Genomic DNA, 17,985 nt, shown 5'->3' on the forward strand with positions numbered 1-17,985 from the left:
CGAGAGCCGTATTCCAGTCGGGTTTTCAGGATTTCCCCAATGAATATGCACTGAAAGCAGTACATGCAAATAGATTTCATGCATATTCATTGGGGAATCCTGAAAACCCGACTGGAATACGGCTCTCAAGGACCGGAGTTCCCTACCCCTGTTATAGGGTGTCACGGGCAGGACAGTGCTGTGTCATCTGTAACACCCATGTGCCCTAAGCTGACCCAGAAAAGGACCTATATTTCTTGCCCAGAAGGTGCAATGGCATCCCAGACCCACGAGAATGACAGGGATGTGAGTAAAAGTAAAAATTATCAAATTAACAGGAAAGAGGTTAGTTGTCAGACCGGACCTTGGGTTGCAGTTTCCCAGGGGAAGGAAAACAGAGCAACACCAAGATCCCTGGAGGTTAATGACTATACTAAATACACAGAGGAAGCGCCATTGAGGAAAAGCAAGCCTTATCAGGGTGTGCCCTGCTACACAAAGGGGAGTGAAAGGAGAGTGGAAAGAGAGAGGAACCCAAACTCGGGCAGCAGGCTTGCTAGAGGAAGGACTTGGAGGAAAGTCCCAGCCTTCAGGAGAAAGCAGACATAGAAATGTCGGATGCTGCTGAGAGTAATGGGGAGTCCTCATTAGAACAGCTCCAGCCCATGGAAGTCACTCCTGAGTGGGCAAGTAATCCCCAAAATGGGGTTGGAGAGGAAGTACCAAGGAGATACTACTAGCCAAGCAAAAAGGTTGGAAACTGTAACTGTTTTACTTTCAAGTTTAAAAGGAGTTCCACCAAGCACAAATATTAAGAAGAAGTGTAATTTTCCAATTGGAAATAATTAATTTTTGGGTAATTGTAATTAGAATATCAAATAACTTCATACTCCAAACTGGAATATTAATGTCTGGTGAGTGAGATTTGAATACAATGATTGAAAACGATATCTGAACCGAAATATCAAATATCTTTTGTATAATTATCCAAACTTCTTTCCAAAAGAATTTAACAAGAGGACAGTCAGATGTATTAGGGATCCCGGGAATTGTTTGCAGTTCCAACATATATTAGATGATACTAAGCCCAACACTGAGAGTTTGTGTGGAGTCCATACTAGTTTATGATATAGAAAAAACAAAGATTGAATGGAGTTTGCCAAAGTGAGAGGTCTCATGGTTCTAGTCCAAAAAAGGAGCCAGCTTGAGTCTTCCAATATATGCCCACAATCCTGCTCTCACATGTGTTGAAGAGCTACAGTGTATGTTGAAGATGACGAAATATTTTATATAGTTGAGAAGCTGTGTGTCCATTAGCAGAGTTGTGGCTAAATTAAATATATCTGGAATGTGATCCCGTTGGGAATGGACATATTGACTATATTTTAAACAGTGATACAACTGTATCCATTTAAAATAAGAATGGGATGATATGGAAAAATATTCTGCCAACTCATATTAAAGATATTAAAGAATTTTGAGACCTGGATTGGCCACTATTGGAAACAGGAAACTGTGCTTGATGGACCTCTGGTCTGAGCCAGTATGGCAGTTCTTATATTTTTTAAAGAAGGACCACTTCACAAGTTGTGGGTCCACAATTAGAAGAAATGTTAGTTTCAGTGGACAAAAACAAACTGAAGAAAGCTGCAGAGCCAGTTTAGCAGAGGAGCATGTGAATGTTTTTTTTTTTTAGCTTTTCCATATCATGTTTGACACCAAACAGGATCACATGACTCACTCATGTGAAAAGATGAACCTTTTTGCTTTCAGAAAACATTACCTTGACAAGGACTATGTACTGTTGGATTTACAGCCACAGTTCACCTGGTAACATGCCAGCCTTGCAAAAGCACAAAAGAAAATACAAGTGAGAGAAGCTTTTATTCTTTTCACCTGTGTGCATAAGAACAAGCACTGTATTTCTGAGCTTATTCTGTCGGTATCTGATAAAATGCTGCAAGCCTCTAGCGGTGCTGCAAATTGCTATGTGAAAGACCTGAGTTTGTTTTTCATCCTGGTTAATAATAATAACAATTAATTTTCTTATTACCGCTCCACCAGCAGTTCTGGGCGGTTCACAACAGTAAGACTAAACATTTCAGTTAGTAATACAATTTCGGAAAAACAACTATGATATCTACTACATCATTAAATACATCATCAGATAAAAAAAATTTAAAATATAAAACATAATAAAAAGTACATTTGAAATGCGGAACCTAAAAAGAACACATCTTGAAGTCTCAACAATCTTGTTTATAGAATACATAAGTTTTCAATAATTTCCTAAATGTAGGATAAAAATTGGCTTGAACAATCAATGGAATCATCCAGGAGTTCATCTTCCCCGCCTGATATTCCAATGTCCTGTCCAAGAAATCTTGTAACGGCAGGCCTTTGGGGTAGGGAGGAGGAACATACCTGAATTTCTGGTAAATTTTAATGAAGGGACTTAGCAGATAAAGACAGATTGTTAACCCTCTCCAAGGTAGGGAGAACGAGAGGGCACTCTCTAAAGTTGAAAGGGGATAGATTCCATACAAACGTAAGGAAGTTCTTCTTCACCCAGACAGTGGTAGAAAACTGGAACGCTCTTCCAGAGTCTGTTATAGGGGAAAACACCCTCCAGAGAGTCAAGATAAAGTTGGACAAGTTCCTGATGGACTCATTTAGAGCACTGGTCTTTGAGCAGACTGCTGGGTATGATGGACCACTGGTCTGACCCAGCAGTGGCAATTCTTATGTTCTTATGACTTGTAGAGGCCCTATTGGTGCCTAAAGGCCGGGAAGAGCAGAGGTAGCCCTCTAGACCGAGCCCTGTTACTGGTGGTTGCAGAGCTCTATTGAGGGCTGGTAGTCTGAACCACAGCAGGGAACTACCCCAGAGGCTTCTCTTGTAGGACAAGATAACCAGGGTACAGCTGGCATTAGTAGCCCAATGGAGGAACCAGGCTACCAGAGTGCAGGTTGGCACTAGCAGCCCAACAGAGCAACCAGGCTACTGGGGTGCAATGAGGGAGAAGGCCTCCTAGAAACATTCAGAAGAGGGAGATAGCTCTTGGGAGGACAGCAGTCCTCAGATCTCAAGGAGAACAACCAGAAGACTACAGCAAGAGCATGGCTGCCGGCCTGGAAGAATAGCAGCCACTTTCCCCAGAGATCTTCAAAAGGTGGATGAGATTTTGGGGACTGGGTTTGGATGGATTGGAAAAGAGAGGTTGGATTTAGGCACACCACCACACCCACTTATTGACTAAACTGAAAAATTTGGAAGGAGCTTGCAGCTAGTGTGTTGGCAGTCAGAAATAAGAGGTTTAAAGGTTCAAAAGACTAAAACAGAACTGGGGCCCAGATGCATTAAAAGCGTTCTTAAAATTCAGTGGGATGCTGTGGAGCCGACAAATTTTCCAATTGCAAAATGGCGATCGATGTTGAAACAATTTTGCATGCAAATGAGTTTCATGGAGATCCGCCAGAATCCTATCTGATCAGTGGTTGGGAAACCAACTTTGACACATGCGCAGAGCATGCAGGGGAAACCTGAACAGCGGAGCAGCAGGGGTAGCCCCAAAGCAACCTCCTGCTGCTCAGCTGTTTGGGTCAGGAAAACTTAGGTGGATGTGAGCCAAAGAGAACCTTAGGCTCCTCCCAGTGTATCCCAGGATGCACTGGACAGGGGGCCTAAGGCCTTGTTTGGCTAATGCCCCCTGGGAGGGTCCTTAGGTCTTGACTGGCTCAAATGCCTAAGGTTTCTGAGGCAGGAGGGAATGGGCATCCCTCCTGCCTCTCTTTTTTTTTAAGGGCCATCAGTAATTACAGGTCATTTGTAGCAGTCACTAGATTCAGTGCATGCCTAAGCGATGTTAAGGCATTGATTGGAGTGCTTATTTTAATATTAATGACCTTGTTCTAATACTAATGAGGTCATTTGCATGTCAGGGTTTGAGGCTGCAACGAACCTACGGAAAAACCTGCAGCATTGTGTACATCGGTCAATAAAATAAGGTCATTGCTAAACTGGTTCAACTAGTTTAGCGGTGATCATTAGACACATGGTGAGTTTAAAGCAAGGGTCTTCAAAGTCCCTCCTCGAGGGTCGAATCCAGTCAGATTTCGGGATTTCCCCAATGAATATGCATTGAAAGCAGTACATGCACATAGATCTCATGCATATTCATTGGGGAAATCCTGAAAACCTGACTGGATTCGGCCCTCGAAGAGGGACTTTGGAGACCCCTGGTTTAAAGGTTCAAGAGACTATGAACTAATGGTTCTGAATATCTGAAACATAGACTAATGCTACTAGTTAACTGCATAAGTAATGGTTTAAAACTGGTGAAAGTTGTTTATGATAAACGGCTTTATGATTAGGCCTATGTACAATTAAAATAAACTTAATTTATTAGCCAACCTTCTTCATAGAACCTTTTTTTTTTATTTTCCTGGGAGGGGGGAGAAGAGGGTGAACTCACCCGCTAAACAAGTCTTTTTCCAGCACTAACTGAGCGAGAGACTGACGGAAAATGCCTTCAAAGTACTCTAGATCAGTGATTCCCAACCCTGTCCTGGAGGAACACCAGGCCAATCGGGTTTTCAGGCTAGCCCTAATGAATATGCATGAGAGAGATTTGCATATGATGGAAGTGATAGGCATGCAAATTTGCTTCATGCATATTCATTAGGGCTAGCCTGAAAACCCAATTGGCCTGGTGTTCCTCCAGGACAGGGTTGGGAACCACTGCTCTAGATAGGTCAAGCTCTGGACCCAGAGCCGCCCCGAAGGGGCTATTACATATAGAATCAATTCAACATAAAGTGTTAAGATGGTAACTGGGGGCTGTATATACAGACGGATAAACCTGCCCCTCGGTAAACTCTATCGCTTGGGCGAAGCGCGTATAATAAGAAAGCCAACTACTAACCACTACATCAGGGGTGTCCAATGTCGGTCCTCGAGGGCTGCAATCCAGTCGGGTTTTCAGGATTTCCCCAATGAATATGCATGAGATCTATTAGCATACAATGAAAGCAGTGCATGCAAATAGACCTCATGTATATTCATTGGGGAAATCCTAAAAATCCGACTGGACTGCGGCCCTCGAGGACCGACATTGGACACCCCTGCACTACATATACGGTAATTTTTAAATTTCAAGAGCACCTGCTCTGCTCAAATCCAGCCCAATAATCATCTCTCAGAAAGACACTCATATACAAATAGCCCATGTGATCCGAAGCTTATTGATTCTCTAATCCCTGTTGGCATTCAGCAAATTCTACAAAATTGGAAATCCGCCACTTGCCTAGGGGTAGGCAACTCCAGTCCTCGAGAGCCAGAGCCAGGTCAGGTTTTCAGGATATCCACAATAAATATGCATGAGATAGATAGGCACCTCAAGGAGGCAGTGCATGCAAATCTATCTCATACATATTCATTGTGGATATCCTGAAAACCTGACCTGGCTACAGCTCTCGAGGACAGTGGTGGAATTCAGTTTGTTTATATTAAAAAATAGGAACTACATGCCATAGAAAAACTTAATCCTCATTTGGTTACCCATTGACAGCTATTTAAAATAACCTTTCCGATATCACACTAAATATCCTTGTAACAATCATTTCTATTGTATAGACCTGCTTTTAGTGTTGATTTGTAGGAATCTTTCAGATTGATATTTGTTTCCATGTTATTTTCTGCACTCAAAGACCAGTCCTTTCATGACGTCGCCCGCCCCGCCCTCCGGTCTCGGGTCTCGCGCTGTGAGTGCGCGAGGTGAGAGGAGGAGCTACTGTGTCTCACAGTCGGAGGTCGGGGTTGGGGGGCCGTCATGGTGCTGGTGGTGATAATGGGAGTGAGCGGCTCGGGCAAGTAGGTACCGTCAATTTCCTCGCTCCGCCCCTTTCTTTCTTGATGGAGCCGCGCGGCGGCAGGGTGGCGGTGATGGTTAGCGAGAGAGCGCTTGCGGGGTGCAGTGACCTTTGCCCCTTAGGGTAGCGGCGTCCGGGGGAGGAGAGTTTGCGCGAGCTGATGGCGGAACACGACCCCTGACTTTCCGCCTGTAACTTTTTTTTGTTTGTTTTTAGCTCCAGGCTCTTAGCGCTTTGGCCGCCTTTTCATCTGAAAAAAAAGTCGCCCCTCAGCGGTAGTCTTTCGTCTCAGCAACCCCAGGGTAAACTCTGCTCATCCGTCGCCGAGAGGAGCCGTTAACCTAAGTGCAGCTCTTGGCGTTGGTTTTTGGGAGGCAGATGCGCGCGGTGGTACTGCACCTCTGGGCAAGATTAGAGGGCATGAAAAACCCGACTACGCAAAGAGCCACATTCCTGCTCTAGGGAAGGGGTGGGAAGGATCAAGTGGAGAAACGCAGTAATTGCAGAAGTCACTTAGAATACAGTACTGCTACTATTTATTATTTCTATAGCGCTGAAAGGTGTTTGCAGCGTTGTACATTCTAACACACAATAGACAGTACTAGAAGAGCTACAATTTTTTCAGTCATAGCACCCCAGCTTTGGAGCAATTTACCAATCTATCTACCTGGAGAAATCTCATTAGAAAAATGTAAAAGCACATTAAAATGCTACCTGTACAAAGATGCATTTGAGTCATAGATAGGATAATTCATCTATCATTAATCCCAGGCTCAAATACCTAATTTTAACCAGACCTTATGTATAGGTCACAACCTCCCCTACCCTCCTTTTAGGCTTAGTCATGTTTTTAAAATATTCTTCATTACCCTCCTGATGTTGTTTTTCCTTAAATGTACTTTTACTTTCCTTAAAAGATTGTAGTTCACCCCTCTTCCGTTTTGTATCGCTAATTGCTTGTGTACATACATTGTATGTTTATGTGTACAAATTGTTTTATTTTGTCTCCCAATTTTAAATTGTCATACGCATTGAAGTATTTGATATTGCATATACAACAAACTTTTAATAACTTAATAATAATAATAAACTTGAAAGTGTATTAGCAGTCACCCATAAGCCTAGTAACATAGTTTATCCCAGGACAACTAGGCAGCCTATTCTCATCATCGACGGAGCTCTGATGCGGAAGCCTTGCAAGCAGACTTGCTTGTAGAAACTAGAAGTTTTGGGTCAGCTGCATCGCGCATGTGCGAGTGCCTTCCCGCCCAGCACAGGGCGCGTCTCCTCAGTTCTCAGTTTTCCACGGAGCCGAGAAGCCCCTCTTTGACTCTGCGTTCAACTTACTTTGTGCCTTTTCTCACCACGGTTTGTGTTACTTTTCTTCACGAGTCACTGTATTTAGTTTATTTCTCGTTTAAAAAAAAAAAAAAAAAATTATTTATTCCGTTCAGCTGCTGGGGCAGGCCGCTCGGCCACAGCCCAGGGGCTTCGACCTTGCAGCGGCTGTTTTTCCTCCTATGTCCCGGCCAACAGCAGGTTTCAAGAAGTGTAGCCAGTGTCAGTGTGCGATTTCTCTTACGGACCCACACAGTAAGTGCCTTGGGCCAGACCATCATCCGAAGTCGTGCGAGCGCTGTGCTATTCTTCAACCTCGAGCCCTTAAACGTCATCTATTTTCAGTGGAGAAGCTCATCGGGATGGATTCGACCACTTCCTTGACTCCGAAGCCGACCTCGGTCTCGCCTTCGACCTCGGTTCCTCCTGCCTCCACTGCTTCGACCTCGAGTTTCATCAGACCTTCTTTGTTTGCAGCGGCTCTTTCCTCGACTACGTCTGCTGTATCTTCCCCTGCATCTACAGGTCAGATAGCTCAGCAGAAAGTTCCAGTGGTGGTGCTTAAAGTGCCTAAGACTTCCAAGTCGAAGCACATTTCCACTGCCTCTGGAACCTCCAGCCAAAGCAGGTGGTCCAGTTTCAGACGCGGATCCATCCTTGCCGGCTTCTTTCCAGACCATGTTAGAGCAGCAATTCATTCAGATCCTCACTAATATGGGACCAAAGCTTGTTACTCTAATCCAGCCTGGGCATTCTGCAGACTCCCACGAGGTCGAGCCTTTTCCTATGCCTCAGACTGAGACTACACACTCTATGCAGGGAGCAGAGTCTTTGCGAGTATCTGGTCTGGCATCTATGCACATAAAGCAAGGAGAAGATTCTTTGCAAGTGCCTCGACTAGAATCCTCACACTCCATACAAGGAGCAGAGTCTTTGGGAGTGCATCGAGGTTCCTCCATCAAGCCTCTGGAGCTTCGATCCACAGCTTCCAGCCCCATCCATTCCTTGGTGCCATCGACTGCTTCCATCTCCGGGGCGAAGTCTCCTCGAACTTCGAGATCTGCTTCCAAGCACCATTCTCACCGCCGTTCGAGGCCTTTATCGAGGCATACCGTATTTTCACATAGATAATGCGTACCCGTGTAAAACGCGCACACGGGTATAGCGCGCAAAAAACACAACTTTATGTACAGAAATTTTTATATACCGCGCACACACGTATACCGCGCATGCCGCCCCGACTCCCCCATCGCCCCCATCTCCTCTGGCCACCCCGACTCTCCTTTCGCCCGCCCCGACTCTCCTCTGGTCCCGACTGCTCGTTTCCAGCCCTGCCCCGATTCTCCTCTGGTCCCGCCTGCCGTTTCCAGCCCTGCCCCGAATCTCCTCTGGTCCCGCTTGCTCGTTTCCAGCCCTGCCCCGAGTCTCCTCTGGTCCCGACTGCTCGTTTCCAGCCCTGCCCCGAGTCTCCTCTGGTCCCGCCTGCTCGTTTCCAGCCCTGCCCCGAGTCTCCTCTAGTCCTGACTGCTCGTTTCCAGCCCTGCCCCGAGTCTCCTCTGGTCCCGCCTGCTCGTTTCCAGCCCTGCCCCGAGTCTCCTCTGGTCCCGCCTGCTCGTTTCCAGCCCTGCCCCAAGTCTCCTCTAGTCCCGACTGCTCGTTTCCAGCCCTGCCCCGAGTCTCCTCTGGTCCCGACTGCTCGTTTCCAGCCCTGCCCCGAGTCTCCTCTGGTCCCGCCTGCTCGTTTCCAGCTCTGCCCCGAGTCTCCTCTGGTCCCGACTGCTCGTTTCCAGCCCTGCCCCGAGTCTCCTCTGGTCCTGCCTGCTCGTTTCCAGTCCTGCCCCGAGTCTCCTCTGGTCCCGCCTGCTCGTTTCCAGCCCTGCCCTGAGTCTCCTCTGGTCCCGCCTGCTCGTTTCGCCGCCCTGTCCTGCTTGCCACTCTGTAAGCATGCGCAGACCATCTACAGACAAAGAAGATGGTCTGAGCATGCTTGCTGCTCAGTTTTCTGCGCCAGGTTGTCGGGGCGCGCTTTTGATCTGTCACCAAGGCGGGCCTTTGTCACGGTGTGCTTTTGACCATGTGGCTTTGTCCCCCCTCTATCTGGCCTTGTAATTTGCCCAGTAAATACCATTTTGCCTTTACAACAGCATCTCAGCCTTTGGGTAAGCCTATAAAAGATTAATGCTTCATGTAGAGCCCACATTTCAGTAATTTGATCTCTTCAGATTGGTATTCTGCATTTATCTACCCGGTAGTAGAGTTTATCAATTAAATTTAAATTTACCGCTATAATGGAAGGAATGAGACGAAAGTCATATACAGCGGACTTTAAGCTTAAAGTAGTTATGAAAGCTGAGTAAATAGGCAACCGGGCCGCAGCGAGAGAGTTCGATGTTGGAGAAACATCGGTGCGTGAATGGAGAAAAGATAAGAAGGAACCGGAGAAATGCAATCCGCGCAAACGGGCACGTCGTGGGGCCAAACCAAAATGGCCTCAGCTGGAGGATGACTTGAAGCAGTGGATTCTGGAGAGAAGGGAGCAAAATGAATCAGTCTCTACTGTTGCGATTCAGATGAAGGCAAAACTACTTGCCAATGGAAGAGGAATACCCGACTTCAAAGCTGGCTTCACATGGATCTCAAAATTTATGAAAAGGAACGGACTATCAGTTAGAATGAGAACAACTGTTGGCCAGCGACTTCCGGATGACTGGCAGCAAAAATTGATTGATTTCCGTGACTTTGTCGCCAAAGAAATATCTGAACTTGGCATCACTGCAAAGGACGTCATCAATATGGATGAAATTCCATTGGCATTCGAAATTCCACCGACAAGAACCGTAGCCCCCACAGGTACTAAATCTGTTGCCATCACCACAACTGGGCATGAAAGAACGTGTTTTACAGTAGTTCTTGGTTGCTCAGCTAGTGGGGTTAAGTTAAAGCCCATGCTCATTTTCAAAAGGGTCACTATGCCCCGTGAAAAGCTGCCCACCAGTGTGGTTGTGCACTGCAACAAGAAGGGATGGATGGACTGCGACGTAATGAGATTGTAGATAGATAAATGCTTTAGGGCAAGACAGGGTGGATTGTTTGCAAAAAAATCCTTGTTAATTTTTGATGCCATGGCTGCCCACAAAGAAAAAAATGTTCAGGCCTACATTAATTCTACTCGTGCCCACATCGCTGTGATACCTGGAGGCCTGACATGTAAGCTGCAGCCACTTGACATCGCAGTGAATCATCCATTCAAGACTTTTGTTAGAAAGGAGTGGGAGCAGTGGATGCAGAGCGGCACGCACGAGTACACACCCGCGGGGCTGCTGAAGCGGGCAACTTTCACAGAAGTCTGCAAGTGGGTGGCTTCAGCATGGGACAAAATAACCCCAAATACTATTGTAAACGGATTTTAAAAAGCGGGCATTGTTTATAAAACCAATGACACTACGGCTACTACCAGTGCAGCAGAAGGAGGCAACAACACGGATATCAGCGATGATGACGATATCACTTCAGAAATAAACGAGGATCGTCTGCAGGCCGTGCTCACTTTATTTAATGATGATGATGACAATTCAGATTTTGATGGATTCAAGGATTCAGATGACTGTGATGATGATGACTGAATAAACCTGTAAACTTTGTTTATTTACCGTACAACTTTACCGTAACTATGGTAACTGTATTTAGATTATTTTGTCCTCGATACTTCATTTGATCTACCGGTTAATGTTATAGTTTATAAGAATGAACATGTGATTTCTGTTCTTGTTGCTGAATTCATACTCACTAACTCTAGATTAAAAGTTATACGGTTGTTTATAAGAATGAACAGTTTTTTTCTTTTGACGTTTTTGGGTGGAGGGTGTGTGAATGGTGCGTGAGTTCTCCTATGTCCATTTTTGTTCCCATTATAAAAAACACTGATAAGTTCCCAGAAAAAGATACATTAAAATAAGAAGTGAAAACAAAGGCCCCTACAGATGAGAACATAAGAATAGCCTAACTGGGTCAGTCCAATGGTCCATCATGCCCTGTAGCCCATTCTCATGGTAGCCAATCCAGGTCACTAAATACCTGGTCAAAACCCAAAGAATAACAACATTCCATGCTACCGATCCATGTCTTAATAACAGACTATGGACTTTTCCTCCAGGAATTTGTCCAAACCTTTTTAAAACCAGCAACGCTATCTGCTTTTACCATAACTTAAATCATTCCTTCCAAACAGAGACCTTGCTAGATGTCAAATACAGAAAGAACAAGGTACCGTAACTTCACAAGGACTTAGCTGTGCAGGAATACCTATACCTATATACCTATACCATATACCTAGTGCAAAAATGTGCAAAGGTCTGTTTTTTTCTTTCCATCACTACATAGTCTACGGTAATGCCACACAAGCAGCGCTGTTACAAATATATTTTGAAGGTCAATGCTAAGGTTAACAAAGTTTCCTTCCTTGGACCACAAGGAGATACTGACAAACCACTGAAAGAGATCCCAGGAACAACACCCAAAGACCCACTCAGTGTGTGAACCAGTTGAGTGGAGTGGACTAGGGTAACTGGGGGGTGGAAATGGACCCGGAGTTTTCTCAGCAGAATTTCCCAGACCACCTCTTCCTCTCAACACATTGACACGCTAGTGGGTTTATTTTATAGCTTTTTCACCCCCTTCGGTCTGCCTGTCCCCCTTGAAGTCCTGTCCCCCCTTGAAGTCCTGTCCCCCCTTGAAGGTCTGCCTGTCCCCCTTGAAGTCCTGTCCCCCCTTGAAGGTCTGCCTGTCCCCCTTTGAAGTCCTGTCCCCCCTTGAAGGTCTGCCTGTCCCCCTTGAAGGTCTGCCTGTCCCCCTTGAAGGTCTGCCTGTCCCCCTTGAAGTCCTGTCCCCCCTTGAAGGTCTGCCTGTCCCCCTTGAAGTCCTGTCCCCCCCCTTGAAGTCCTGTCCCCCCTTGAAGGTCTGCCTGTCCCCCTTGAAGTCCTGTCCCCCCTTGAAGGTCTGCCTGTCCCCCCTTGAAGTCCTGTCCCCCCTTGAAGGTCTGCCTGTCCCCCTTGAAGTCCTGTCCCCCCTTGAAGGTCTGCCTGTCCCCTTTGAAGTCCTGTCCCCCCTTGAAGTCCTGTCCCCCCTTGAAGGTCTGCCTGTCCCCCCTTGAAGTCCTGTCCCCCCTTGAAGGTCTGCCTGTCCCCCTTGAAGTCCTGTCCCCCCTTGAAGGTCTGCCTGTCCCCCTTGAAGTCCTGTCCCCCCTTGAAGGTCTGCCTGTCCCCCTTGAAGTCCTGTCCCTCCTTGAAGGTCTGCCTGTCCCCCTTGAAGTCCTGTCCCCCCTTGAAGGTCAGCTTGCCCCCCTTGAAGTCCTGTCTCCCCTTGAAGGTCTGCCTGTCCCCCTTGAAGTCCTGTCCCCCCTTGAAGTCCTGTCCCCATCCTGAAAGCCTGATGCCCCCCCCGACGCCCGATTCATCACCCAGAAGGAGCGCTCGCACTCCCACCCCGAAGGACCGCTCGCACCCCCACCCGAAGGACCGCTCGCACCCCCACAGCCTTCCCCCCCTCCCCCATGGAGAAGCTGTCTACCTTGATTCCGGATGCCAGCGAGCCCAGCTGTTTCCTCTGCTGGCGGTCCCGCCCCTTCTCTGAGCCCTGCTGCGCTGCTTCCTCATCCGGCGGTCCCGCCCTTTCTCTGATGTCAGAGAAAGGGCGGGACCGCCTGAAGAGGAAGCAGCGCAGCACAGGGCTCTGAGAAGGGGCAGGACCGCCGGCAGAGGAAGCAACTGGGCTGGCATCTGGAAACAAGGTAGACAGCTTCTCCATGGGGGAGGGGGGAGTCTGTGGGGGTGCGAGCGGTCCTTCGGGGTGGGAGTGCGAGCGCTCCTTCTGGGTGATGAATCGGGCGTCGGGGGGGGGGGGGGAAACTATGTAAAAAAAATTTTGTACAACGCGCAAGGGTATGCGCGGTACGTAAAAACCACGTATAACGCGCGCGTTATATGCGAGAAAATACGGTACTTCCAGGCATAGCTCTTCTTCCAAAGAGTGTCCTTCTTCAACTAAGCCTTGATCTACACCTTCCAGTTCTACTAGATCACCGACTCCTCAATCGAGGTCTCCACTTCCAAACCTCGAGGATTCAGCAGCTTTGATTGCTTCGTCCAAGTCTCCCTATTCTTTTGATGCCTTTTTTCCGGCCGAAGCTTCGTCTTCAACCCAGGCTGCCTCGATGACCTTGAGTCCTTCTCGATGCAAGGCATTGGCGGATCAGCTATCTTTCTCCTCTTTTCTTCGTCAGATGGCTATAAACTTGAACCTTCAATTGGATGCTGGTTCCAAATACTCTAAGGAGTATCTCGAAGTCATGCATCTTCCTCAACCTCCGGCAGAGTCACTTAAGCTTCTTCTTCACAAGCTTTTATCTCAGACTTTTACCAGATGCCAGGAGCTGTTCTAGATACTATCCAACTCAGCATTCTTTCCGCAACAACGTCTGGAAGTCCTCCTTCAACTCTTGTCATACAGTGTCTTCCCGCTCCTCCATATCAGTGAGACACATGATGGTACTCCTGGGTCACATGGCCTCCACAGTACACGTGACTCCTTTTGCCAGACTTCACCTCAGAATTCCTCAATGGACCCTGGCATCTCAGTGGACGCAGGTTTGCAACCCACTTTCTCGACACATTGCAGTCACTCCTTCATTGAGACAGTCTCTACACTGGTAGATGCTCTCTTCCAATCTCTCCAGAGGCTTGCTGTTTCAAACACCCTCTCATTAGAAGGTCCTCACAACAGATTCCTCGACCTACGCTTGGGGTGCTCATCTCAATGGACTCCGTGCTCAAGGCCACTGGACCAGTATGCATCGTCAGTGTCGCATCAATCTGTTGGAATTCAGAGCTATTTTCAAGGTTCTCAAAGCTTTCCAACATCTTCAAGATCAGGTAGTCCTCATTCAGACGGACAGCCAAGTCGCCATGTATTATGTCAACAAACAGGGAGGGACGGGATCTTCCTCCCTTTGTCAAGAAGCTCTAAAGGTTTGGGACTGGGCAATCCGCAACAACACCTTCCTCAAAGCTGTCTACATCCAAGGGGCAAAAAATTGCTTGGCGGACAACTTGAGTTATCTTCTGCAACCTCACGAATGGACACTCCATTCCTCGCCTCTTCATCACATTTTTTCACAGTGGTGAACGCCTCAAATAGATCTCTTTGCAGCTCCCCACAACCACAAACTGCCTCAATACTGCTCCAGGATCTATTCTCCTCATTGCCTTGAGGCAGATGCTTTTCTTCTGGAATGGACGAATCTCTTCCTGTATGCATTCCGTCTCATTCTCAAGACTCTTGTCAAGTTAAAGTACAATCATGCCACCATCATTCTGATTGCTCCTCAGTGGCCGAGACAACCTTGGAACTCCCTTCTACTTCAACTCAGCAGCAGGGAGCCATACCTTTTACCAGTATTTCCATTTCTGCTTACACAAAGTCAGGGATCTCTGCTTCTATGTTCATCCCAACCTGCAGTCTCTACACCTGACAGCTTAGTACCTCTCAACATAACTCCTCTTCAGTTTTCTGAACCTACCACTAGACAATGCTATCGCCAAAAATGGACTAGATTCTCTACATGGTGTTTTTCTCACGATAAGGAGCCTCAACATTCCTCCTTGTCTTCTGTTTTAGACTACCTTTTGCACTTGTCCACCTCTGGCCTCAAGTCTACATCGATCCAAGTCCATCTCAGTGCAATTGCTGCTTTCCATCAGCCTATTGAAGGAAAACCCCTTTCTGCTTATCTGGTGGTTTCCAGATTCATGAAAGGACTTTTCAATGTCAAATCTCCTCTCAAACCGCCTCCAGTGGTATGGGACCTCAATGTTCTTGCTCAATTGATGAAGCCTCAATGTTCTTGCTCATTTGAACCAATGTCTACAGCTTATCTGAAGTATCTCACTTGGAAAGTGGTGTTTCTCATTTCCCTCACTTCTGCTCGAAGAGTCAGTGAGCTGCAAGCTTTAGTTGCTGATCCACCTTTCACTGTGTTCCATCATGACAAGGTGGTTCTACGTACTCATCCTAAATTCCTCCCTAAAGTGGTTTCAGAATTTCATCTCAACCAATACATTGTTCTTCCAGTGTTCTTTCCAAAGCCTCATTCTCATACTGGAGAATCAGCTCTTCATACTCTGGACTGTAAATGTGCTTTGGCCTTCTATTTGGAACGCACCAAACCACACAGAACTGCTCCTCAACTTTATGTCTCCTTCGATCCAAATAAGTTGGGACATCCTATCTCTAAGCATACCATCTCCAACTGGATGGCTGCTTGTATCTCCTGCTATGCCCAGGCAGAATTACCCCTACAGAGTAGAGTCACAGCCCATAAGGTCAGAGCAATGGCAGCTTCAGTAGCTTTCCTCAGATCTACACCTATTGAGGAAATTTGCAAGGCTGCTACTTGGTCCTCGGTTCATATTTTCACTTCTCACTATTGTCTGGATGTTTTCTCCAGATCGGATGGCCATTTTGGCTAGACAGTATTACAAAATTTATTCTCCTAAACTGCCAACACTCCCACCATCCCATTCTGGTTAGCTTGGAGGTCACCCATATGTGAGAATAGGCTGCCTGGTTGTCCTGGTATAAAGCACAGTTACTTATCGTAACAAGTGTTATCTAGGGACCGCAGGCAGCTATTCTTGCAACCCACCCACCTCCCCTGGTTGGCTGCTCTGCTAGCTATCTGAACTGAGGAGACGCGCCCTGTGCTGGGCAGGAAGGCACTCGCGCATGCGCGGTGCGGTTGACTCGAAACTTCTAGTTTCTACAAGCAAGTCTGTTTGCGAGGCTTCCGCATCTGGACTCCTTTTATGACATCACCCATATGTGAGAATAGCTGTCTGCTGTCCCTGGATAACACCTGTTACAGTAAGTAACTGTGTTAAATGACAGCAGATAAAGACCTGAACAGTCCATCCAGTCTACCCATTTAAAAAATACATGATTTGATTAACTTTTCCTTATTTCTGGGCCCTAGATTGTAAAATCTGGTATTGTCCTAGGTTCCAAATGCTGAAGTTGCTGTCCAAGCTCACTTCAGCCTGTCCAACCATCCCATTGTTTGCAGAATATCTACTGTAACAGTATCATAGAACAGTTGTGGAATGGGTAGACATGAATCGCTTGTTTACTCTTTCCAAAACTTAGTGTGGATGCTGTAAATAAACACTAGCTTGTGCTCTGAATTAACAATTATTAATACTGTATATCAATCACACCAAGAGTTCACCCTTGCCTCAGGAGATAAGATATCCATAAGCAGATCATCTAAAGTCCTTGGAGTCATCCTTGACTTGGACCTAACAATTAGAAACCAGGTCAGCTCACTGGTCAAGAAGTTCTTCCGTTTAAGACAGCTAAGAACCATTAGTTTAGCCTTGAGCTCAACAAACTTCAGGATGGTGGCCCAAGCGATCCTCCTCCCCTACCTTGATTTCTGTAAGTCCCTCTACTGCTATATTTCTGAGAAAGTCCTTAAAAAACTGCAATTGCTCCAAAATACAGGCTAATATTACACAAGACCAAATATGAGAGGGTTATGCCTCTCCTTAAGGAACTACACTGGTTTGCCAGTCAGAAGTAGGATTCATTTCAAGGTTGCATGCATGGTACATAAGGCCATATACGGTACTCAGCTGGCCTCACATCCACCATTTAAATTACACAATCCTTCCACAACTCAAGGACAATTCAACAATGGAAACTACCACCCCCCTCTGCACACCATGTTCGAAGGAAGGCTCTCTTTGAGACCACCTTTAAGTTTCAGGGGCCCAGAATCTGGAACAACCTACCGGACAGCCTTTGACAAACACCCACATACTTCCAATTCAGGAAAGCACTGAAAACTTAACTTTTTTCCTCAATGCATGGACCCTTTCCAATGCAGTCCCCTTCATGATATCTTCCATGAAATTTCTTTGTAATATCTATGTCTCTGTAGCAATTCTAATATTGTGTAAGCCGCAATGATTCCTAGCTGACATTTGCAGGGATACAAGAGTTCATATGATATGGTATGGTATATATGAGTAGCCACCTGAAGATATTCACTCAATAAATTACTTTCTCAGAGACTAGGGTAGGCAGGTTTCCTAATACGGAGAAAAGACCTCAGTGTTCCTTGGGAGTGAACTCAGGAAACTATTATTGACAATTCCTAAGTTGTCATAGAAAACACATCCTTAGAGAGCAGTGGCTCGTTTTCAAATAAATTCCCCTGATGCAGCAAGATTGCGAAACAGAGCCTGTCGGGAATTATAAGAAGATTTATTGAATAGCTATCAAACTGAGCTGCGGTGATCTTTCCCGTATCAGAGGATACTATTAAGATAAGTGCGGGTTTCTTATTTTTTTTGAAAGAAATTCTATTTAAAGAGACTTCTGAAAATATATTGATTTGGATGCAAGAGCACAGATTACACCCTAACAGAGTTTTTTGACCAAGGATGTGTTTTCTATGACAACTTAGGAATTGTCATAGTAGTTTCCTGAGTTCACTTGCAGGGAACACTCAGGTCTTTTCTCCGTATTAGGAAACCTGCCTTACCTAGTCTCTGAGAATATAATTTATTGAGTGAATATCTTCAGGTGGCTACATATATTTTTTGATATTCTGCTTGTTTATTTCCATTTTTTGTCATGGTATATATGAGGACATATGTTGTCTACATTTAAGATTGTATGTTCTAATTTTTGGACAAAGCCAGGCCTTTATTATAGGGAATGTGATATTTTAGAGCACAAAGG

At 46.1% G+C, this 17,985-nt stretch overlaps 1 protein-coding gene across 8 annotated transcripts in view; it reads left to right on the forward strand.

Annotated features, from left to right (window-relative positions):
- The first annotated feature begins 500 nt into the window (after positions 1–500).
- IDNK (IDNK gluconokinase) overlaps positions 501–17,985 on the forward strand; it is a 48,256-nt gene continuing 30,771 nt past the window's right edge. Inside the window, exon 1 of one of the 8 annotated variants that reach the window (XM_033927465.1) lies at positions 501–731. In XM_033927465.1, the coding sequence (XP_033783356.1) occupies positions 682–731 (50 nt within the window). In that variant the 5' untranslated portion in view covers positions 501–681. Of the gene's footprint in view, positions 732–5,726; positions 5,856–6,117; positions 6,153–6,190; positions 6,542–17,985 lie in introns of those variants that run through there. The other 7 variants (XM_033927496.1, XM_033927478.1, XM_033927471.1 and 4 more) reach the window with 7 other exon arrangements.

Source organism: Geotrypetes seraphini, chromosome 1 (genome assembly GCF_902459505.1).
Source record: "Geotrypetes seraphini chromosome 1, aGeoSer1.1, whole genome shotgun sequence".
Classification (NCBI taxonomy): domain Eukaryota; kingdom Metazoa; phylum Chordata; class Amphibia; order Gymnophiona; family Dermophiidae; genus Geotrypetes; species Geotrypetes seraphini.